General features: G+C 28.8%; 1 protein-coding gene across 14 annotated transcripts in view; it reads left to right on the forward strand.

Moving 5' to 3' along the window:
* The window catches only part of LOC136969221 (tensin-1-like), a 221,473-nt gene extending 197,340 nt beyond the window's left edge, over nt 1-24,133 (forward strand). For 13 of the 14 annotated variants that reach the window (XM_067263326.1, XM_067263351.1, XM_067263345.1 and 10 more), the window contains 10 exons: nt 707-799; nt 2,235-2,365; nt 5,168-5,254; nt 6,688-6,810; nt 7,045-7,137; nt 9,188-9,265; nt 11,705-11,779; nt 13,612-13,780; nt 13,863-13,976; nt 22,455-24,133. In XM_067263326.1, coding sequence (XP_067119427.1) covers nt 707-799; nt 2,235-2,365; nt 5,168-5,254; nt 6,688-6,810; nt 7,045-7,137; nt 9,188-9,265; nt 11,705-11,779; nt 13,612-13,780; nt 13,863-13,976; nt 22,455-22,617 — 1,126 coding nt within the window. In that variant the 3' untranslated portion in view covers nt 22,618-24,133. The remainder of the gene's footprint in view (nt 1-706; nt 800-2,234; nt 2,366-5,167; nt 5,255-6,687; nt 6,811-7,044; nt 7,138-9,187; nt 9,266-11,704; nt 11,780-13,611; nt 13,781-13,862; nt 13,977-22,454) is intronic. The other variant, XM_067263356.1, reaches the window with a different exon arrangement.
* The last annotated feature ends 1,088 nt before the right edge of the window (nt 24,134-25,221 follow it).

Consider the following 25,221-nt stretch of genomic DNA (forward strand, 5'->3'; position numbering starts at 1 on the left):
CCTGAAGTGTGAGAAAGGACATTGAAAGACTATTGTATAATCTTAAAATGTATATTAATTTTACAATTATAGTTCTGGCAATTTTATCAAAAGATAAAGATAGAATTTAGATGTATAATCTGCTAAAAGAAGGAATGCATCTTTCAAATTGTTCAATATAATAAGCTATGTCATTACATCAGTTTTTCTGTCCTAAGCTCTAAGAAAGCTTTTTTCCCCATATCCATCACGGGTTTAGCTGGACCCATAATGAAAGTGTCCAAGTGATGAGGGACAGGACCCAACATATCCAAGATACACCACCCCTGAAAAATTTCTTAGAAGTTGCTTGTCCAGATTTGATCTCGGTCCCCAAAGTGGTAGGGCCTTAACTGCTTCAGACATCCATTTAAGATATTTATAATAAGCAATGATTGACAATTATTGGCATATTTTTATTTTATTATATCATAGAATATTAATGCCTTTATGACTTTGAAAGTGCATCAATATATCCAGTTTTTGCATATCATTCTTTGTATAATTGATCATATTCAACTTAAACAAAATTGTCTAATAATCTTTTTAACTGTTTAGATTGTTTTTATTTAAATAACATAACTAATTTTAATATACTAAATCTGCTTTTAATGGTTTACTTAAAAGAAAATAAATATCTATTGCTTTTGCTACTAAATATCTTGGCTTTTCTATCCTTATTCTTCAGACATTCACTTCCTCATCAGCTTTCTCTACTTCCATCTGATCGTCTTGGTTTACTCAAGAGATGGTTTTCTAGTTCTGGTCTTAATTTTCACAGGTAGGTAAAAAGATACAAGATTATCTTAAAAAACAAAAACAAAAAGAGGTGAGAATATATATATATATATATATATATATATATATCAAATAGGGAGACATTCCATGTCTGGACAGCTCCATCAATTTAAATCTTGCAACATGCAACTTGTCAAGAGACTTCCCAAGTATATTGCTAAATGGCATCCATGTACTGAGTCTGCACTATGAACTTCAGCAAGATAGGGTAACCATGTGGACATAAGTGATAAAACAACTTCAAGGTCTTTTTTAGCTTTCTCAGACAACATTTGTAAGATTATCAGTCAGCATGTTTGCATTCTCTGTAACATGAAGAAATATGTCTGTTGGATGCATTGTAGATCCTCTATTGTGTTGTTTTCAAGTTATGAGTTTTGTCTCTCTCACTCACAGAACAAACATGTTCTCCATTCCCATAACCAGACAATACAATTCTACTAGTGGATGCACCTAGTAATGGAAATGCATCCACTGATGGAATGGATTTTGTTAATGTTGCAACAGGCTTGCACCAACATTGAATCTTGTAAAAATTAATCATTACTAAGTATATTTACATCATAAATTAGTTTTGTAGGTGGATAATGATCTTTAAGATGCTAGTGCCAAAGTATTGCCTGAGTAGAAATACTAGAGTATAAGTATGTGTGTGATGATGAATTTGTCATATATCTCACAAGGAAAATCATTCATAGGTATATGCAAACACAGATTAAAAGAAATATTTAGTTGACATAAATGACATATTTGCCAAGTTGTCTGAAATTTCTTCATCCTTTATGCAGTGTCAGAAAGTTTGTTTTATTTATTGTAATATCTATTTTAATGATTATGCCAATATTGGCTAATATTAAAACATATTATTATTAGCATTTGTAGCTTATGCTTTTAAGTGAAAACTGGTTATTATGTATTCAAAATTTTTTCAATGTCAATTGACTGTCATTCCTTTGATTCTAAAATCCTTTTGTAAATGTTTAAACACAAGAATAATTGTTTTAAACTTTTCACAGTATGTGCATGTTTCAATTTTCTTTGGCTCAAAATCTTTATGTCCAAAGATGGAATGCCCTGTCTGGTTGTATATCACACTGTACCACAATTGGACAATTTGTCGTCTTAGAAAAAGTTAAGTTTTTTACTTTCAATACTGATGAAATAGTAGGCTGTAAAAATTGAACAATGGACAGTGCTGTGGCAGGGTAATGGCATTTCTTCTCTATATAACCTCAATTCACAACAAATGATTTTAAAAAAAAGTGTCTGAACATGAAACAGTCTCACCTATACAGTATATATTTATATATAGTGTGTATGTATGTGTGTAAACTAAAATTAAAGAATTAAAGGTTTTAAATAAAAATGAGAATGTTAACTGAAATAAATAAATATGTTAATGTTATTTTTATTCATAGGAAAGAACATCATAGTCCTTCTTCTGACAATATTCCTCAGTGGCAGCAACCTACTTATAATATAAATGGCCAAAGTTCTCCTACTGTCTACTGTGGACAGTCTCATAGATCTAGTATGGTTTCATTAGCAGGTATGTTTTTATTGATTAAAGAAATTAATATCTAAATCCACATTTTTTAATGGTTATTTAACTTTTGTAATAAGGTCATACTTATTTTTATTTTTTAACTTTATTGAAAAATACTTTTTCCTTGAAAACTTAATATAGAGTTTGCACATGATGTATTTTACATTATAAACACATCCATTATAACTTTATGCATTACATACCAGTATAAGCATAAGAAAAGTTTCGTGTTAAGCTTTATTTTATAAAAATGCAGAACCAATCATATTTGATCCTTTATTGATGTTGATACATCATCATTGTTTTATAAGAATGCACTCAGTGTTTGTCGACCATATTGGCTTTGCTTCGTATGTGTGTTTGCAATCTTACTTTTAGTTACCGTCTGTTAATTATGACCAGCGTAAAAACACTTGATTTAAATTTACCAAAACTTCTACAAGAAGTATTCAATGTTGTATGCAAAGACAGAGCAAGTGGCAAAGAGGAATTGTGGCAGAATATTCATTCTGTTTTATGCCAAGACAGTTTGAAGTGATTTTATTACTTATAAGTAAACTAATTTTGTGTAAAATTTAAATAGAAAATAATTGATGTCTAAATAAAACCCCTTAGGTTTATTTAAACATAAAATCTGTAGTGTACAATAGATACCCTAGATCAGATTAGAAAATTGAAAATGTTTGTTAATGTTATATTTTTACAACATAACAGTCCTGGATGCACAAACACTATCTAACGTTATATGTTTATAATTATAATGTCTGGTAAATATAAAGTAAAATATGTTGTTTGCATACTCTATAATAACTTAAAAAAATCTTAATAAAATTACCAAATAAAGGTTTGGTCAGGATAACTGAATAATACTTCTGTGTAATAAACAAAAATTTCAATTGTTGCAAAATTGGATGTATTAAATTCATCATCATGCTATGATCATGAGAAAACAAGGCTAATATTAAAACATATTATTGAAAATGAAAATTGCATTGTCAAAAATAAATACATTCGTCCAGTTATTATGGAAGAGAATATAAAGAACAGTATTGTTGTAAAGTTATAAGTATTCTACATTGTTATTTTATTGAATCATGGTCATTACACACAACAGTTGAAAGTACAATACTCTTGCATTCAATAGAATTTACTGCATGGTGTTAATCAAATTTTTCTTAAAATTTTGGCACATGATGGAAAATGTATCATTCTCTCTGGAGAGTTAGGAAGATACTGATTTTTTTCAAAAATTTATGAAAAATTGATTCTTGAAACAAAGGCACATGGTGTCTGAGATGCCACATGAACAATAGACAGTTAACACTTAAACTAACTCAACTATTAAACTAATAAGGAAAGGACTTGTCTATTACATATAGGTTTAATTTCATAAATATTTCTTGTTTAAAATAAAACTTTTTAAGTCTGGCAGTCATTTGCTGTACTTTCCTACTAAGTAACATAAACTCCAGGAGGCATTTAATAAATATTTCATTTCAATGAATAATTAAAAATTGAAAGATTTGCAAAATTGTGTGTCATTTCTTTCTTTCTGTACTAAATTTTCATTTAAAACTTCAACTATAGGCAAAAAGTAAAAATAATCAGAGTAAATAATATACTAAATTGACAATTTTTATTTCTCATTACCTCAATTTATTTAAAATCACATAAATAAATTATAACAAATTTACATATATTTTTGTTATATAAGCTTATTTATGGTTTAATCAAATTTCATGTTAAAAAGAAATCATCTTATCTGAATTAATTAAATGAATACATATCAATTGATGTTATATTTATAATGAGAGTATTTCTTAACAGAAAAATGTAATTTTTTAAAACTCAATTTCAAAGCATAAATTATGTTACAACTTAGAATTAATAAATAAGCTACTGAACTGAAATGAAATTTTGTTGAGATTGACATATGTGATTCAGCACTTTTAAATCCATAATTCTGTAACACAATGACTATTTTTTCCTATAATTAGCAATCTTAAGTAAGAAAGAAATGAAATTTAAAGCTTTTTAAATGATTACATTTCTACATTTGCAAATATAATTATTTTTTAAATTTAGAATTGGTAAGTAACATTTTATTATTGTTCCCTTTATTATAAGAAAATTTGCAGCTGCACATACTTTTATTTTTAATCTGAGAGATTATTAACTTTAAAATGTTAACAAAACTGAAATAATCTAAAATTTTTAAAAAATTTGTTGCATTTATAACTATTAATGGAATACATAAAAAGTAAAAAGTGAAAAAAGAATTTTTTAAAATTCAGTTTCATATATTCATTATTTCACTAAGTAACAATATTTAAATGTAAATTTTTATATTTTATGTTATGTTTTATTCATTCTATGTAAAAATATTTGTTTTGTCCATAAATTTTCTTGATAATCTAGAAAGTTTGGCAGAAGTTTGTTTTTATTTAATTAACCAAATTATGGATGAACAATTTAGTTAATTAAGTTCATTATCAATATTACTTAAGAGTATATTTATAATTATACTCTATTCCATTCAAAGTTCTTTACATTCTGACTCTTGTTGAGTCAAGTATTAATCAGCATTTTCCATCTTATTATATCTTACCACCATTTCCTCCATTCTACAATTGACCATTACACTTTTCTTTTTCTATTATGTTCTTCTTCATGCTATTTCTCTAGCTTCTCTTCAGTCTCTCTTTCTTCAAGTTGAAAATTAAATAAATTTATAAAAAAAGTAAGATTTTTATAAACTTGAAAAAAATTTTTAATAGTAAATTTATAAATATGTTGTTTATTTAGAATCACCTGAAGTTATTCATCAGCATCCAATGTTTGTTCGTGATACTTCGAAATTTTGGTACAAACCTTCTATAACAAGAGAAGAAGGTAAATGTAATTTTTCAAAATACTTGAAAATAGCATATTAAAGTACTTATTTCATAATTAATATGTTAACTAATAAGTAGACTTGCTACATTTTAAACAGTTATAACTGCAAAATACACAAAATTTACAAAGAATGTATATAAAAATACAGTAGAACCCCATTTATATATTTCTCGGTTGTACATTTTTCACAATTATACATTAAAATATTTTCTTCTTGGTAACATGGTAACTTTCTCCATTATAAAACACTTCATTTACATGATTTTGCACTTAAATGTCATATTTTTCTGTACCCTACAGCACTTTTTCTCACTTTAAATTTTTCCACTATGTGAATAATGTATAAATTATTATTAAAGAAAGGGAAAAAAACAAATTACATATTCACTTCAGGTTAGTCCAAACTGAAAGTGAATAGACAGAAAATGCAAAAACAAGTGAATAATATGTAACATGTAACACTATTTCTGACAAATTTTCCCATTTAGCAAATTGCTCCATCACAAATTACAAAACGTTGAAAGTTGAAAATTTTCAGTGTGAACCAATTTTGCTAAGTGAATAAAAATCACTTTCTGGCTTTTCATTCACTGTCAGTGTGAACTTACCTATAGTGTACTGATAGTTATGGAATATACATACTAAAATAATACATGCTAATTATGTGAGAACTAGTAATATATATTTATAATTTTTAAAATAGTAATATATAGTTTATTCTCATCTTTTTACTAGTAAAGTTTAGTTAGAATGCTCTTTGCCAAAATATCAGCTTAATTAGGGTTGTATAATGGCACAAGACAGAAAATAGAAAAATAAAATTACATGCCAAAGCACTGGGAACCACATATAAGGAGCTCAAAGACCACAGGTTGTTTTCAACTGCTTTAAACTAAAAGAGGAAAATGATTGAAGATCTGAAAATATTAAAAGAATTTTATATTTTTTATTCTATATTCATAAATGTCTAAGAAAGTTATTACTGTTTAAATGAGCAATTAAATATTTAATCTGAATATTTTTAGCGTTTTCCTTCATTATCAGAGCATACAAATGTTCTAGAAGATATCAATATTATATAAAATGCTATCTGACAATAAATTATTTTTGTAAGTTTATAAATATTTGTAAATTATAATAATTTTGTGGAAGATTTAATCATATTACAAAAAATACAAAGATCATCTGGTTTCTTTAGGTCACAGAATTTTTTAGAATGTTTGTGTTGTTTATATACTCTGAAGTTGAAAGAAAACTGTTAAAGCATTCAGATTAAAGTATTTAATTAAATGCAATGATTTTATAATTAAAAACATAAGTTTGTCATTTTATTTTTTAATTTAAATTAAAAGATTATTACATTTTGTAGACATATAGTAATTTTTCTATCACTATGTTAATTTTTATTTTATTTGGTTTATTTTCAACAGCAATAGCACTTTTGAAAGATAAACCTCCAGGGACATTTATTGTTAGAGATAGTAATTCCTTCCCTGGTGCCTTTGGTCTGGCTTTAAAAGTAGCTACCCCTCCTCCTAATGTCCAACCTACAGGTTTGATTCATTTATTTTATCATAACCTTAAGAACAGCACAAACAAACTTGCTTTTTTTTAGAGTCAGAATATTGCACAAAACTTCCAAGTATTTTCTGACCATAGCAGTATGAATTGGTATGGTCAGAAAGTGTGCATTATTCTGACTCCAAAAGAGTGAGTTTATTATTAGTATTTACAAGAAATATAAACAAAGTTGAAATTAATTTAGTAATAAGAAATTTATTTTTCAGGAGACATATCTAATGAATTAGTTCGGCATTTCCTTATTGAACCATCATCTAAAGGAGTTAGACTAAAAGGAAATCCCTTTGAACCAATTTTTGGTAAGAAAAAATTTAAAACATTTAAATTCATAAAAATATCTAGTCCATTTTTAAATTTACAACAAAAATAATTATAAATAATTTTTACTATTTAAATATTTATGAAATAAATGTTGAACTGCTAATAAGGCTAATTATTTTATATATATTATATACACAAATATATGCAGTCATTGAAAAAACAAGTTATGCACTATAGGAATCAAACAAAAATTTATCAGTGATTAATAAAGTTGATTACAATTCAATAACAAAAAGACAATTTCTTACAGAATAATGGTACAATTTAAAGGGACCTATAGTACCTTATAAAATTTCCTTTGCCTGATACATCCAAACGATATAATTGAACATGGAGGCATACAGCACTATATCCTGTAACAGATTTGACCACAGATGTTGCAATTTCTACTCCAGTTCCTTCACACTCATAGATGGCTAAAGATGACATTCCATCTGTCTCACAAATGCACAATGGGCAATTAAGCTGGCCAAAAGGTGCAGAAACATGATGGAGATATTCCTGGAAACCTTAGCTATCTGTGGCAAGTGTGAGGCTCTGAACAGGTTTGAATATTTTAACACAAATTTTTGTGTTAAAATATTTTTTTGAAAGAAAAAAAATAGAAGCTAGAAATATTTTTCGTATAAAAACACGATGCAAAGTTTTAAAGAATAGAAGTTCTAAGATTGACCATTTTCAGTTTGGGATTGAATTAAACTTCGATTTTGACCCCTCCCATGATCTAAGTTGAGATCTTGTTACACTTAGTAATGAGTGATCAACCAATTGGAATGGGCGATTGGGGATGGAAATGGAAATGAATAAAAACCCAGAAATTCAAGGACGTGATGGTTTCTTCTCCAGAAAGTTCCAAGTGTCAGACCAATTGTTGTGTGTGTCTCGTGCGCATCTTTGTCTCTATCTGCTGTCCTTGGATTGACATCTTCCTATCACTAGAAATTGACTGCATTGTTCCAGAATTGTCAAGACATTGAGGAAACTGTCATTCGCAAACCAAGGACACTCTCCTTCATTTGGGACTATCTTGGAAAGGGGAGGAAGACCCAGAGGCCCCCACTAACTCAGAACTTCCAAGATTGTGGAAATCTTGTAAGCTTCTTTTGTGTCAAATAAATGGATTTTTGAAACTGTAGAGTCTTCTCAGTGACCATCTCACCCACATTCCCTCTTACTGACCCCTCAAACTTTTTGACATTTCCCACATCGACAACCTTACAAAGTATTATTTTGCTAGAAAAGACCATTTGTGTTGCCTTTTATGGATTTTCAGCATTTTCAGCCTTGTATGATACATGGTACAGAATTTTCTAAACACACTGCTATGCAACAGGTTCAGGATCTTCCTTCATGTCATCAATGTCCCTTACACCACTACTAGAGGTGACTGATTATCTTATAAAATAGCTACCCAGATCAGTATGTCAGCAGTGGGGGCAGTATACTACTTAACAATGAAGGGGGGCATTCACCTGTCATCCTCCATACTTAAACAGTGATCATCTATTCCCAAACAGAATTGGGATTTATTACTGAAGATAATACAGTGCCAATTTGTAGCAGTTCATACTTCTTTGTTATAGCACTATACAAAGCTAATGCATTGAGGAGTTGATAACAAGATGTTGCTTACTAATGGTGTAGGAAGTGATAGGGTTCTATGACAAGACTTCTGTCTCTGAACTGCAGACAGAAGTGCTATTGCAGTTGTTCATGCTTGTTTCACAATCATTCTTCTAGTGGTCTGTTGGGCCATCCAATGCTTTAACACCTCCTCACAGATTGGACTGCCCAGATTTTCAGGGAATGATTTGAGGCATTCTGTTGGCATTCCTGATATGCATTTGGATCTTAATTGTAATCTGCTACATACTTCTGAGACATGAAATTGTCCAATTATTGCAAAATTTGGCATAGAGTTATCTGGGTGTGTAACTTTTTTTGCCAATGAGTGTATATAAATTAATAATAGTTCTTAATTCTTTTTATTTTTTAATTAATTAATTAAATTCTTTTGCTTTTTTATAGGTAGCCTTTCAGCTTTAGTATATCAACATACAATTACACCTCTTGCATTGCCCTGCAAACTTGTTTTACCTGAATATGGTAAATATTAGAAATCTCTTATAACATTAAATAAGTAATGTTTATATTTGGAATACCTGGAAAGAAATTTTGAGTAGTAATTCTTTGAAGTTAAGCAAGAAAATTAAGGGATTAGTTTTTCAATTTGAGCAGTAGATAACAAAAAATAGAGGAAAATTTAAATTCTTACCATTCCAATTTCTTCAGCTATCATTGTTAGTTAACTGATATTTTTAATTAGTGCTTGATCACTGTTTCTTCTTATTGGTAAACAATATTTCAGTAATCAGAATTTATCTTACACTTTATAGCATCTCATGACATTATTAACAAAAATGCATTTCCTTTTACTTGGACACATAATTAAGTGTTTAATTATCAGAATATTAATAAGATACTAATATATAAATCTTCATTCATATGCACAAAATTTTTATTCATTAGTAGTTTAAGTATGAAACATTGCATTAATTAGTACTAATCCAAACTCTCACCGTAATTAATCGGGCTATTATTATGCTATAATTAATAATTGGAAACTAAGTAATTTGGAACTAGAGGTATATATTAGGTGCCATCTCTTATCTAAATTAATGATTTAATAATTTATTAAATAATTTAGAACATTCTGGAAGAAAAAACTAGCTCAAAGAGGGACTTCTTTGAGCTAGTTTTTTCTTCCTTGAACCTGCAACCTCAACTTATTGTGCAGTGTGCTTACCAATTATGCCATCTAGGCCCCAAGCAACTCTTCACTTCCAGACATATTTAAATTTAGATATAACTATTCACAGTTACTTATGGCACCAGCTGGGGCAACTCCTACATTCGTGGCCTATGTACTGTACTCCTACACTATGGCACTCAACCAGCTATTGCTTTAACTTGGCTTAGTATGTATCTATATATATCATGCCAGATATTATTATAATTGTTAATTTAGATAAGAGCCGGTGCTTAATGTCTACCTCTAAGTACCAAATTACTTGGTTTCTAATTATTAATTATAGCATAATAATAGCCCAATTAATTACGGCAAGAGTTTTGATTAGTATCAATACATCTGCTTTGGAATGTTCATATTTACACTAAGTAATGCATATATATCATGTTAAATTTGTTTCAAAATGTCATATTTTTGTTAGCTGAATATAATTGAATTGTACTGTTAGAGAAATAATGATAATTATGTGATAAAAAAATAAATCTAAGTTGTTAAATGTAAATTATAGGTATATGAGTTTATTTGTTAATTACATTAGGTCACCATCTACTTAACTATGTAGTAACTATCAATAATTCATAGTAATTAGTTTTCAATAGAATCATTATAAAGACATTCTATTTCAGTTATAAATGTTTAAAATTTAATAATATAAAAATTAGATTTTCTGACTTAAAAAGAAAGAAGAAAACAAATTACACCATAAATACTAATAACCAACAAAAAGAACAAAAATTTATCATAAACTAATGTTTTCTTCCATATACAATGGACATCATCATGGAAGAAAATGTTAGTTTATGGTAAATTTTTGTTGGTTAATGGTGTTCATGATGTGAATTATTAATATTCTAATCCAGTATTTCAGCTAGTGACTAAGAAAAAGAAAATGATGATAATCTAAAAACAAATTAACAATATAAAATTATTAATTGACATATACAATGATTTTTAAAAACTATAACAAATAAATCAACACAAAATTAATTTCTGTTATACTCATAGAGCTATCAATAAATAAATTTTCGTGAATATGAATGACTTCATGTTTCATTTAGTTTTAATATTAAATGAGATATTTGAATGTTTTATTACTGTGAAACTTAAAAATGATGTTTAAAGTTGTTATTTCAAGTCATTGTCACTCCAAATATAAAAACTAGTCTCTTGGCTCTTTCTTTAAATGAATTTATAACAATCATTTACTATATTTTAATAACGTTTTTTAAAATGGTATTTTCATTTACTTACATTTTATATATTGAAATTTAACTTAAAATGTGTGCCTAAAGAAAGAAAAAAGAAAGTATTTTACTAATGCCAAATGAACTGCTAGATTATTCACTGAACTGTAAAAAGTGTAATTTGCTGCAATAAAGCTCATTAAATTAACATTTGTACAGCCTGATGAATAATCCAGCAGTCAGTTTAGCATTATTAATTGAATCAAGTTGATATATTATCAGACTATTTTATTTATATATTCTAGTTTTGTTTGTTAAAAAAATAAAGTTTTTTAAAAACAAAAAAGAAACACTTTCAGATGTTAACTGACATGAAATTTTAATGAAGGTTGTTGAAAATCTGTCATCAGACTTATAGATATTCTCTCTAGTAACAAAACACTTACATTAATTACTGTTTTGATTGTATGTACTATTTATATTACATAATTATTCTATAAAATTCTTAAGTTAAAATATTTTATAAATTTGACATAAATATAATTATTTTAGATTTTACTGAACAGTTAGAAGAAAGCCAGACAGAGAGTCCTAGTCCTTCAAATAGTCTAATAACTCAGGGTGCAGGTAAATATTTATTTATTATTAACAATAGAGGATAAGTAAATGGTTTTGATAAAACTTTAAATCATTTTAAATTTCTATTAATATATTTAGAATTCATTTTGAGTTTGTCTTTTTAATTCATATAAATTTTTTTTTATTCATATGTTTTTATAGTATAATTATAACTCTGTTCTCATTTATGGTTAAGCTATTTCTCTGATATTTTCCAAGATTGTAATGTTACTATAGTCTTCTGATGACATGCATGAAGCAGCTAAAATTTTTTACACTAAATAAGATCATTATTGTTTAATTACAATATAGAACACAATATATTTATATTGTAATTAAAGTGTAAGTTTTGTTTCTATGCAGGTGATCATTGCAAATGTATCTATGTTTTATATTTTTTTATTTATAAAACTCCCAATAAAATTACTGTAAAAATCAATTTAATAATCAATAAAAATTGTGCAGTTGTTACTTTTGAATTCTAACAGTAATGTTAATGAACAGAGATATTTTGCTTATGTATTATTATTAAAATTTAAAAAAATGACAACTGGACATGTATAAAAAAAATATTTTATAATTTCAAATAAAGAAATTATTAAAAAATTAAGTCAATAAAAAATTATATAATTCTTCTAAATTACATATCGTGTTTAAAAAATCAGAATTTCTAATTTATATAAAATAATACAGTAAAATCTCACTTATGTGGCCACCTTCAGGATATACAATTTCTGACCATACAAGTGGGGTTATGAAAAAAATGACATACAGAACAGTAATTAGAATATTATCATTATTATTTTTAGTTTACTTTTTTCATCTGTATTAAACTTTTAGAAGGATTCATTAATTTCACATAATAATGTACTGTACAGTACATTCTTTGCAATATACAGTAATTCAAACTTTCATATAGTGTAATGTATTAGTACTGAATGTATTGAAATACAAGATACTGTACAGTACATATACAATAAATGCAAGCTGTTTGCAGTAGGGTTTGTTTGCATATTTACAGTACAATACTAAAATGAAATTGTTTAGGATTCTTGATAGAATCAATATGTTTATGAAATGCAGCAAATGTTTTATTTAAATACTGTATTTTAGCAGATTTCAGAAAAAAAATTATTAAATGGAAGTCACTAAACACACACAAGTGTCCAACTGTCAGAAAAAAGTGTTAACATTTAAACCAATTTATATCAGGCTCATCAGTGTTCTAACGTAGACTGATCATTGCTGATTTACAAAATACAATTAGTTTGTATAAAATTATTGGACAAATATATATAGTTATCTTCAGAATCTAGTAAGAAGACATATTTAATTTGTTCAGTGTAAATGATCATCATTTGAATGGCTGGATCTTGCAACTGTTCCAAAATTAAACTTGATAACTGTAAGTTAATTAATTTTTTGTCGTGAGATGGCAGCTTAACTATCTATCTCTAACCAAATTGCTTTGTTTCACATTATTAATTGAGCCATTCACAGGTCAAATCAATTAACTCCATTTGTAATCCTTAATATAATTATTATTATTTTCAAATTTTTTGTGTAACAAAATTTGTGTGTTTTAAATTATATATATAATAGATATATAGAAATTTATCTTCACAATTTATGTATTCTGCAGTTTTGTGGAATTAATTGAAATATTAACATTAATTTATATTGAAAAATCCTGATTTTTCAGAAAGTAATTTTTCCTATGTTTAATCATTTACAGTATTTTCTTTGTATGATATGAATTTTCTTAATAAGATTGATTTAATCATTCATAAAAGACAAATAGTTTTCTTTACTAATTTATATTTAAAATATTTTTCTTTCAGCTTGTAATGTAGTTTTTCTAGGCAGTGCAGATACAGAGTCACTAACGGGACCTCAAGCTGTTCGTAAAGCACTGTCTCATTTGTTTTCGAAACGAACACTGCCAGTTTTAACCCTAGTTCATTTCAAAGTGTCTTCCCATGGTATTACATTAACAGATATAAAGCACAAGTAATTTTTATATCTTTAAAAATTAAAATTATTTCCTCATTTTTCAACATCATTAATAATTTTTAACAATTTTTTTGCTTAGATTATTTTTTCGTCGTCATTACTCAGTAACCACTGTTAGTTACTGTGGATTAGATCCTGATGGACGTCGCTGGAATCAAGGTGATAAAGAAATAAGCATTCCCCTAGAATCAGGGTATGTGATATTTATAAAATGATAATACAATCAGTTCTTGAAATAAAACAAATAAACTTTACATTTTAAAAACTAAATTTATTATTAGAAATTTTTATATATTTATAAAAAAAAATTTAGCTTGAATACACAAAAGTAGTTACAAAGTATATATTTAGTTCTTGCCACAGAAATAAAAATTCTTAAATTTGTATAATTGCTTTTTTTTTTTTTTTTTTGAAATTTACAAGAAGGCATAGATGCCCTGATAGAAAAAAAAACAAATTAAGTTCAGTTTTATGGGCCTCCTAGTTAAGGATACAATGGAAAACAGCAATACCTTTTAATTATTTTCAATATTTTTATTGATATTTGTAATTAAGGGCCAGTATCAAATCGTTATTTTTTTAAAATTTTTATAGTGTTAGGTTTTTTTGTAAATAGAAATAGTTTTGAAGAGTAATGTTTTGCTAAAGTATTAAGTAGTTTTCTAGAGAATTTTCAAAGATTATTTTTAAATTATTCAAATCATATTTGTCTACTCCTGCAAATATATTAATAATAAGGATGAAGTAGCCACTCTGGTTACTCAATTGAATTAACCAATGCATCCTTTAGCTTTTAATCTCCACCTATTGTTAATGTTTTTAACCTGATTAATGGGGGCGAATAGTTGAAAGTGAATACTAGTGTTGGAAGAAAATGGGAAGTTGTATATAGGAAGACAAAACTGTAGCAGACCCTTTGATTTTGAGGTGTATCTGAATATGCTGTGTTGATGCCAGTCTCCCTGTTGGGATGATGTCTACTCCTTTGCTACATCTGTCATTCATGAAGTTTGATTGCATTGGTAGGCTAAAAATTTATTATTAATTATGGACTTAGTTAATGAAAATAGTTTGAAGGGTTTTGGAGTAAGCATGCCTCTTCCTTCATGTTCACATACTGTAGTTGAAATAATCTTTTTCCTATAGTCTCATTCCATTAGCAAGAATCATTATTTTTGTTTTGTCCTGGTTGTGAGAACAAGGTGGCTCCAGTATACCCTGTCTCATGTGGGTGATGACTGTTAACTAATCCAAAAGATTGATAAGATCTTTTGAAATCAGGATTCCTGACACCACTTAGTCAGTTCTGCAGACTAAGATGTAAATGAAAGTATAAAATAATTTACCAGAGTTCATAGGAGAGTCTAGTTTTAACAAGAGTAAGACGATGGAGTTTGGCATAAAGGAATCAAATAATTAAAAGATATGCTGTGTGGCTAGAAAATAACAAGACTGAAGCTGGTACTCTAAATCTTGAGTAGTATTATACTCACTTTAGTTGTATTCTTCTTCAAAGTATGATCCTTCTGCTTCCACATAGCACTGCATTCGTAACTTACACTGCTGTTGATCATCATCTGTAAGGCTACGCAGAAGCTCTGTCAGTTTTTTCTTGATGGCACAAACCAAATCAAAACAGTGTCCCTTCAGAGCAGACTTGACTTTAGGGAAAATGGTAAAAGTCACACAGAGTTAGGTCAGGTGAGTACAGTGGGAGTTCAAGCAGTGGCGTAGCGTAGTAGGGGCGGCAGGGGTGGCCCGCCCCGGGCGGCACTTTTAGGGAGCGGCAAAATTTCACAATAAATAATAATATCGTGTAAAAATACTTAAATAAGGGGCGGCGAAATTTTCCTTCGCCCCGGGCGGCTGACACCCACGCTACACCACTGAGTTCAAGTATTGTGACTCCCTTGACCAAAAACTACTTCACTGACAGAGCAGAATGGGCTGGTGCGTTGTCCTGATGGAATTTTGCCAGGAGTGTTGCCACTTTCTTCTGACCCTTTCCCGAACATTTCAGAACTTCTTTGTAGTAGTATTGGTTTACAATTTGTTCCACTTTTCTCACGTTTTCCTTGGTTTTTGATGTTCTGGGCCATCCAGAATGTTCGTCTTTCACATCCTCTCAGCCCTCAGAAAATCTCTCGTGCCATTCGAACTCAAGTGCACAAGAAAAACAATCATCGCTGTATGCTTCACGTAGCAAGTGCAAAGATTCAGTGGCTGTTTTATTCAATTTCACCAAAAATTTTATGGTTGATACGCTGCTCCTCTTTCAAGCTGGCCATTTTTCTGTTGTACACTAACAACACATCCACTCACAGCAATGTAATAGTGATAGCAAGTTGAGACTTGCTATGCTTGTTCTAACTTGTTCAAGGTCATTTACCCACCAGCCCACATGCAACTGTTGCATGCAGGCGATCACAGTCTCGTTACTTTCTAGCCACATCACGTATATTTATTAAGAAAGATTGACTATATTTATATACAAAAAGGAATAAATTCAAAATAATATAAACATATCAAGGGAACAAAATATCTGTTTAGAAGTGATCCTTAAAAAGGAGTAAGTTCCAACGACAATTCATTAACTAATTCACTTTGTAAAGAGAGAGAGTTTACATAATATACTGTATTTACTTACTTATAAGATGATCTCGCATATAGGACGAGGTATGACTTTAAAGATCAAAATAAAGAAAATTAGATTTATTACTACAATTTAATTTTATTTTGTTTAATCACAAATACAATGTCAAATGCACATAAATACACACATTGTCCTACAAAAATTACTGGCATTTTAAACCTTAAGGAGAAATCTTGTAAAATCGACAATATAATTTATTCATGTAAAGTTGAACAATCAGGAACCTTTTTTGCCAATTCTTAACAGTTGAATCCACACTTATGAGTTTCTTTGAATTCTGATTTCTGAATAATCATCTGTTTTCGCTTGGGAATGGATTAAAACTTATATCAAGTTCCCATGTGATTTTGGAATTTCAAATTGGAATTCAATTCAAAAGCTTTGCTTTTCCTATTGCTATTCATCTTTACTCCTGACAATACACAAAAATGATTAAAAACAAAAGTATTTTATCTGGGTTGTTTCAAACAGCAGAGGGTGAACATCTGGTAAAAAATGCAAACACACGATTCACAAACGTTATTGCAAAAATGCAAAGAATCCTTTGCTTGTGCGTATAGGACAACCTAGGTTTTTGAAGCAATAAATATAACTATATTTCCTTACTGAAGAGACAATATTGTTACCAAAATTAAAGTTCTTATGCCTCAATAAGGCGATTAGAATTGCAAGAAGGCGTTATTATGGGTTGTTACGTACCACCATAAATTTGGAGAATGATTTATATGCGAAAGATCAAGCTATTTTCGAAGAGGTCAACAGTAGGGTGATTGATTTGGAGTTTTCCTTGAAAACAAGGCTAAAACGCAAGTACGTTAAAAAGCTAAAATGGCTTTTTAAATGCCAAAATATTAAACCGAGAGTAAAAAAAGATATATTTCTAACCGCTTGGGACAACATTATTCCACCGCAGTGTTTAATTGACGCCTTAGAGCACGGCCCTTCTTTTGCTCCGACACCTCTAATACGCCCGGAAAGTATTATACCAAACGTTGAAAATCTCATAAAGGGTATGAAATTAACCACACAGGATTATTACAGATGGAAAACAAGAATATATGCCGAAAAAGTAAAACGTAACAACTCAACAAATATAGTTTTCCAGCAGCGCATTAAGGAAACAAAGGAATGGCTCCAAAAAAATGATGTGGTTCTCTTAAAGGCGGACAAATCGAAAGGTCTTGTACTCATCAAACGAAGCTCGTATAGGGAAAAGTTAAATGAATACATCGATAGCACGGAATGTCATCTTGCCCCGAATAATTACTTGGAAGCATTGCAACAAAGAGTGATAAGATTCACCCTAACTCCTCTAGCGAAATTGCTACATATGGATGCTGCCACTTTACAAGCTCCCAGGACTCCGAGAATGTTTGCTTTCGGAAAAACGCATAAAACAGGTTCCCAATTACGCCCTGTAGTGGAAAAGTGTAATGCTCCGACGTTCAAGATAGAAAAAGTACTTCTTAAATTTATACAAAGTAATATGCAAGTTTCGCCGTTTTCGATCAAAAACTCGATAGAATTGATCCAAAAACTTGAGGATGTTACGCTCATGAATGAGGAGTGTTTGACGGTATTAGATTACAAGGCATTATACCCTTCCATCAAGCTGCCTCCTTGCTTTTGTGCCTTGCGGGACTTTTTATTCGCCAATATTAAGAACGCTGCAAAGTACCACACCCAGATCTTGGAATTAGCGGACTTGATATGTCACACATCTTTCTTTGGCTTCGAGGACAAAACTTATATACAGGGGCGAGGAGTACCGATGGGTAGCCCTATGTCTTATATACTCTGCGAATTGGTACTCCGCAAGCTAGAAAGCAGTATTCTCCCGATAGTAGGGGATGATATTTTATTATACGTGAGATACGTGGACGACATCTTTATCGTGTGGAAGGACAATCGCAACATCAAAAAGTTTATAGATTTAATGAATCAAAACCCCTATGGTTTAACTCTAGAGTTAGATCAGCAAAGTTATAATAGTGTTAATTTCTTGGATCTCACTATAACATGTGTAGGAGGGGAAATCCGCACGAATGTCTATCGGAAACCGACATCAGTCCCAATCGTTATCCCTAGGAACTCCGCAGACCCGGGGCATATCAAGATGGCAGTATTTCGCTCGTGGATACAGAGAGCGCACACACACTGCACCAATGTTTTAGATACAATTAAAGAGCTACAATACATCCGAACAACGGCTTTGCAACATGGCTACAGAACAGAAAAAATAGATGCTCTCATCAAGAAAGACCATAACCGAACGAGTGGGAGGAGTAGAAACCAACCAAGAGAGAAAGTGATCCTCGATTACATTCCTTTTCTTAAGCCGTTAGTTAAAAGGATTTCCAAGAGTAGGAATTTGCAGGTTATTTATCGACGTAATCCGACCATATACAAGCTTTTAAGGAATGATAAGATGAAGTATGAGCGTAACTCACTAACAGGAATTTATTCGATACCATTAAGGGATCATAGGTTCGATTCTAAATTAGTATATATAGGGGCAACTTTGAGAAATTTAAAAAAGAGGATTAATGAACACAAGCGATCGGTGGAAAAATCAGTTGATAGTACCGTCCTGGTCAGTTATGCTAAGCAGCAAGGCATCACGGTCTTTTGGGACCAAGCCTCTATCATCAGGGCTACTAGATCGAGACACGCAATAAAATTTTTCGAAAAATTGGAGATCCACAGAGCGCAGAGAAGTACGCAATGCATTAATTATAGGGACGCTGATGGGCTTTCCACAGCTTGGAAATCTTTGTGCGATGATTTGGGCTAAACATAGAAGTACGATAAATCCTAGAGCTGATATTGTTTTAAATCTTTAATGACGGATGAAGGCATTTGTAAAGAAATACAGCGATAATCCGTGATTGGTTTAAACCGCACGTTGTTTTTTGGTTTCGTTTTTATTTTTTGTTTTATTTTTATTTTATTTTTATTTGTTGATGAAATATTGACATAATTTTGTAAATTACGATAATCCTGTTTATTTTATTTTATTTTTATTTTTTATGTATTTATTTATTTATTGTAATCGTACCGTTAATTTATGTAATATTTGTTCGAATTTCATATTTAATTTAAAGATGTAACTGAAGATGGACGCTTAATGCGTTTGAAAACGTTCTTAGGATTAAAGAATTTTTGCTGAAGTTGGAATGGTTGATTATTTTATTTTATTTGAAGCAATGAAAAATGAATAAAAAGCTTGTCTTATATGCGAGTAAATACGGTATATTACCTATATGCAATCTTCTATTGAAGAGATGAAGTGATATCTTGAGGAGAGAACATAAACATTCTTACATTTAAACTTGTCTCATAAATGGTCAAGTGAGCTGGACTAGATGAATTAACTTAATGAGCTTAGCTGACATTTTTGTATAAAAGGTGAATAGGTCACCTATTCACCTTTTATACAAAAATAAACCCTCCACACTTCCAATGCATGAAGGAAGTTGGGCAGTTTGTGGATAGTGTGTGAGAAATCCCACACTATTGCTTTTGAAGGAACTGTGTAATTTTCTTTCATCTAAACAGGAAGTTCCTTTTTCAACTTTGTTCAATTTTTACAAAACAGATAAATTTTTACCAATTATATTTAATAAATATTTTAACAAAATTTGTTAAAATTAAATTCTTCAGCTCTAGATTCTCACATGGCTATTTTTTAAGCTGTTTTCATCCATATTATACTAGTAGTAGTAGGTATCAATTCTTAATTCTGATTGCAAATATTAATATAATATTGATATTTTTGATATCATATCCCTACTCATAAATGAACCACAGTACATTAGTACAGTGTTTCTTAAAATGTATTCCACAGAATCCTCCCAGAGGTTGGACAAAATAATTAACTGTGTTAAAAAATTATGTTAATGTACAGTGTTTGAAAACACTAACTTATTAATAGCTTCATTTAAAACCAATTTATGAAAATTTTTGTAGAATATATTAAGTTTCTGCAGAAAGAAACATTTTTATTTAGGATTCCATAATTTCAAAAATTAAAAAAAAAAGTATAGATAACCAAGCCTTATTATTTGATCATTAAAATATCAGGCTAGAACTTGTCTAATTAATTTTATAGATCATAAAACTAATAAGTCAATTTCTAGCCCAACAGTTCAAATGATAAAACCAAATCATCATTTAAAAAATGTTTTATTAGTGGAATGAATGTCCTTGATTTACAGATAAAATTTTGAAAGCAGATTTAAATTAGGAGAGAAATAAGCTACAGATATAATTATATACAAACTTTTTGTAGAGAACTATGCCTTGTTGTTGTTATTGCATTGCATACTGTTGATCAAATTAAAAATTACTAAATTTTATTACTGGTCTGTTCTACAATTTTACAACTGGTTCTTCCTTTCTTGCTATCTCTACATAAAAGTGAAAGCTAAATATCATATTACCTATTGATGTCTTTTTTATTTAGCTTCTCCTGATGAATCAAATTTTGAGCATTAATGATACTTTGTTTTCTTATTGTCAACATCATGCCATGTTTTTTTTCTACAATTCTTCAACTTGCTTCACATCAGCAATCAGGAAAGACAATTGTTGGAAATTCTTTTCCAATTTAACAGTATATTTTTTTGTGAGTATTAATGGAATCATATGATTGGAAACATAATCAAATACCTTGCTAGTATATTCAAGAAACCTGTTTTTAGAATCTTTGAATATTCTCTTTCTCGAAAAATATTTAACCAATCTAAAGTTGAGAAATCAAAAATCTAAATGGTTTTGAACATAGAATGACTTCCATAAGTGTTCAGTTTTTGAGACTAGAATTCAATTACAGTAGATCAAGCATCAATCCCAACTCAGACTCTTGCCTCTAAATAATAATCTAAAGTATACTTTGATTATATTATCCCAGAATGGCATTTCATCACTACAAAGTGAATTATCAGGCCTTCCCATCAAAACTGAAAGCTCTTTTCTTTTTATCATAGTGTTTTTCATTACCATCTTTAACCACTCAGTGACAGACAAAATGTTTTCTATCTGTGGTTATAGTAAAATATTCAAATAAATAAACAACAACTAACCTGTTATACATAAAGACACCAACCAATGCAGAATTATCGGGCTAGAAAACGGCTATAGCAATATTAATAATTTTAAGATAATTAGGTACTAGAGTCAGGCTTTAGGCGCCATCTCTTGCTAAATTTAATAATTAGAATTTTAACTAAATAATTTAAATAAATTTAGGCCTAAAAATATTCAAAAATGCTAAATTTAACCTAAGTCTATGTAGCCATGTTGTATGAGTCTTTTGACAATTAAGACTTAGAATTAGCTAACACAGAATGTATTCAAATATAAATTTCTGAAAAGAACAGCAGTAATTAGTGATAGGCAAAGAAAGATTACACAAAATAAGGAAATCATAAAATAAGATCTTGCACTATAGGAAGTTCCTATAATGCAAGATAGAAAGTTAATACTCTTATTAGGATCTTAACATAAAGTACATAATAAAAAAAACAAGAGAATCAGAGTCAGTTGGTAAAAATGGACAGGCTCCGACTCCTAAGTATGAATTTGCTTCTGACTCCAATTCCACAGCCTTGTCATAAATGCATCAGCATAAACCTTTTTCTTAATTAAAGAATTTAAATAAATTTTTAAAAATTATCATACATATTTGTACTTTAAGAACTCTGCTCCTATTATCTTCAATGCATTCTTTTTAAAAATAGTCATGCTACTTGTTTTTCTCTATAATTAGCATTATCTTTTATCTGTGAATTTTGATGAAGGCAAATAACTACACAAGTAGATCTGATTAAACGTTTTTTTTTTTCAATTTGAATCATACAGGATTCCTTTGATTTTTATTCATCTTTTCAACAATAACTACCAGATAATAATATTTTTATTGATTTAATTTTATCTTCATTTATATGAATATAAATATTCTTTGAATATTATATCTTCAGAAAATTAATGAGATGATGATTTGATTTTAATTTTCAGGCGTTGCTTTGGTTTCGTCGCTCGTAGCCCAGTCAAACAAACAGAAAATCAATGTCATTTGTTTGCAGAATGGGAATTAGATCAACCAGCATCTGCCATTGTGAGTTTTGTAAATAAAGTTATCGTAAGAAAATTCTTGCACGGGAATGCAAATGCAGTATGAAAACTCTGCTTTTTTGTATTGCATTTTATCGAACTCCGAACGAAATAAAACTCTTCCACAAATCCATTTGAACTACTAAAAAATTTCTTGTTAATTGAATTTAAATAGCAACGACTGTTATATAAAAATAAAGAAAGGAATTTCTTATCAATGAAGAAATTTCTAATGCATATCAATATTTTTATTTTATTTGGAAATTATTAAATTCATGCTCTGTATTTTATTGTATAATATAGTATTGGCCATACATAATGTCCAAATTGTTTTAACTCATGTATATTGTGTATTAATTCATTGATGTACACTTGTTATTGTTTGAACATATTGCAGTCATCTACAGTTAGAGAAAGAATTATTGTAATATTTTTACTGAAAAATGTTGTTTTATTGTTATTTCTCTTTAAAGTGTAAAAAAAAAAGAAAAGAATAATTATTTATAGAGTTTAGAGATTTACTTGCAATATATCCCAAATGCTCATGTTATTTGAGTGCCTTTGATTCTGTATAAAAGTAATTTATAGTAGGTTTCTGGATTATTCTACTTTTAATTTTATACAAATTTTTATCTATTTAAAGAAAGAAAATAGTTAAAAAATTCTACTCTATTGAAAAATGATAAGTGCTTAGTAATGTCAATTCTAATTTAAAAAACAATTTTATCTGATTATTTTATACAATAATAGTCCATTTTAAAATAAACTTTATATCAACAGACAATAAAAGTTTAATTTCTTGTTTTTTTTTAAATTTTTGATTAATTAAAAATAAAATCAAACAGCTTAAAAATAATTATATGTAATCAAGTTGTTTTAACGTATCTATCTATATATAGTGTAAATCAATTCTCTTTATCAAAATGTTCTACAACTTCTCATCGGGATTATTATTTGTTGTTATTGTATCAGAAATATTTTATAAGTTGCTCCATTAAATCCATTAAATAATTAAATTCCATTTATTCAACAAAATTTATAGCCAACCTGTGATTATTCATAAGGTTGAATAATATGAAATTGAAGTTATTATTTACAGAAGAAAAAAGAAATTCACGTTTTTGAATTTAATTTAAAAAAATTAATGGAAATAAACTATGAATTTCTATAATATAGAATTAAGTACAAAGCATTGGAATAATATACTTCATTATTGGATAAATGGATTTATATCATAGTTAAGAAGAGTTAATTTTAATGTTAAGTCATTAAAATTATAAATAATTCATTTTGTTTTAAAATGGCAGCTAAAATATATATCAATAAAAAATTATTAAAAAAAGATATATATATACACACACATATATATACATACATATATTTTGCTGAATAGCAAACAATATGTTGTGCTGTAGATTATTCTACAGCACATGTATGTGCCATCATTGTTATAATGTTGTATATAATAGTTTTCTTTGTTACCAATATTCAGTAAAATTTATGTAAAAACTGAGGAGAAAAAAGAAAGAGAAAAGTGGCTGATATAAAGCAAACAATAAAGCTTAATAAGGAATTTTAAAAAAGTTTGTTATTTCATTATAATTATTAGTTATTTATTCACGATTCATATATTCTGTCCATTTATTTATATATTGTAAATTTATTATTTGAACCTCATGTAAATGTTGTAACTAGTTTGATCATTAATGTATATTACGATTCTAATAATTTAATAAACTAAGTAGATCGCATTGTTAATTCAAAATAGATAAATTCATTAAAAAGATATAAGAACATTAAAGTGATTTTAAAAATAACACAAAAATTTCTTAATTTATGATTTATAAAAGTGGATGATTTAATTTCTGGAGAAGATGTAAAGGTACAAGAAAACTTTTTATAACATTCGTAAGTTTAAATTACAATTATTTTGATATATTTGAATATCAAAATGTATAAGCTGTTAATATACCAATATTTAGTTTTCTTAACCACAGGTAGCTCTTATAACTTTATGATAATTACACTCATTACATGCTAACTGTAATTTAGTTTTGAAGAATAAACCATCATTTTAAACAGCAATATACAGTAATTTCCAACTCAAACATTTTTGACTTAGTTACAGGTTATTGTCAGGACTTCTTTAATAACAAATTTTAGAATATTCGACTAAAATATTTAAAAACTTGAAATAAACGGGAAATAACAACATTGACCAATTAACAATATGTTACAGATCATGGCGACATCTAGATATACAAAGACAAGCAAATAACACATCAAAATACACTATTTGACAATATAACACAGTACACAGACAAAGTACTATACTTTTCCTATTCGAATGCTACCATACCGCTGGTTCCATAGAAAGAAGGGACCGTTGCGGAAGGGGTTCGAAGTGATTCGACCAAAAGTAGTAGTTGATGGTCAGCGACTACTCATTAATGCTGGTCTACTATTAATATATGAAAAGCGATTAGTGTTAGACAGGTTGTGATGGCTCCGTATGTGATCGAAGTTGCTAACCTTAACGTCCGAAAGACTTAATATAAAACTTGTTTAAAAAAAAAAAAACTCTTGAAAAATGCACGAATAATTGTTTTTATATGATATATATACATTATAAGTTGCCGACATATGGGGGCAATTAGTTAATTGCGCGTCA

This window comes from Centruroides vittatus, unplaced genomic scaffold (assembly GCF_030686945.1).
Source record: "Centruroides vittatus isolate TY-2023 unplaced genomic scaffold, ASM3068694v2 contig_1035, whole genome shotgun sequence".
Classification (NCBI taxonomy): domain Eukaryota; kingdom Metazoa; phylum Arthropoda; class Arachnida; order Scorpiones; family Buthidae; genus Centruroides; species Centruroides vittatus.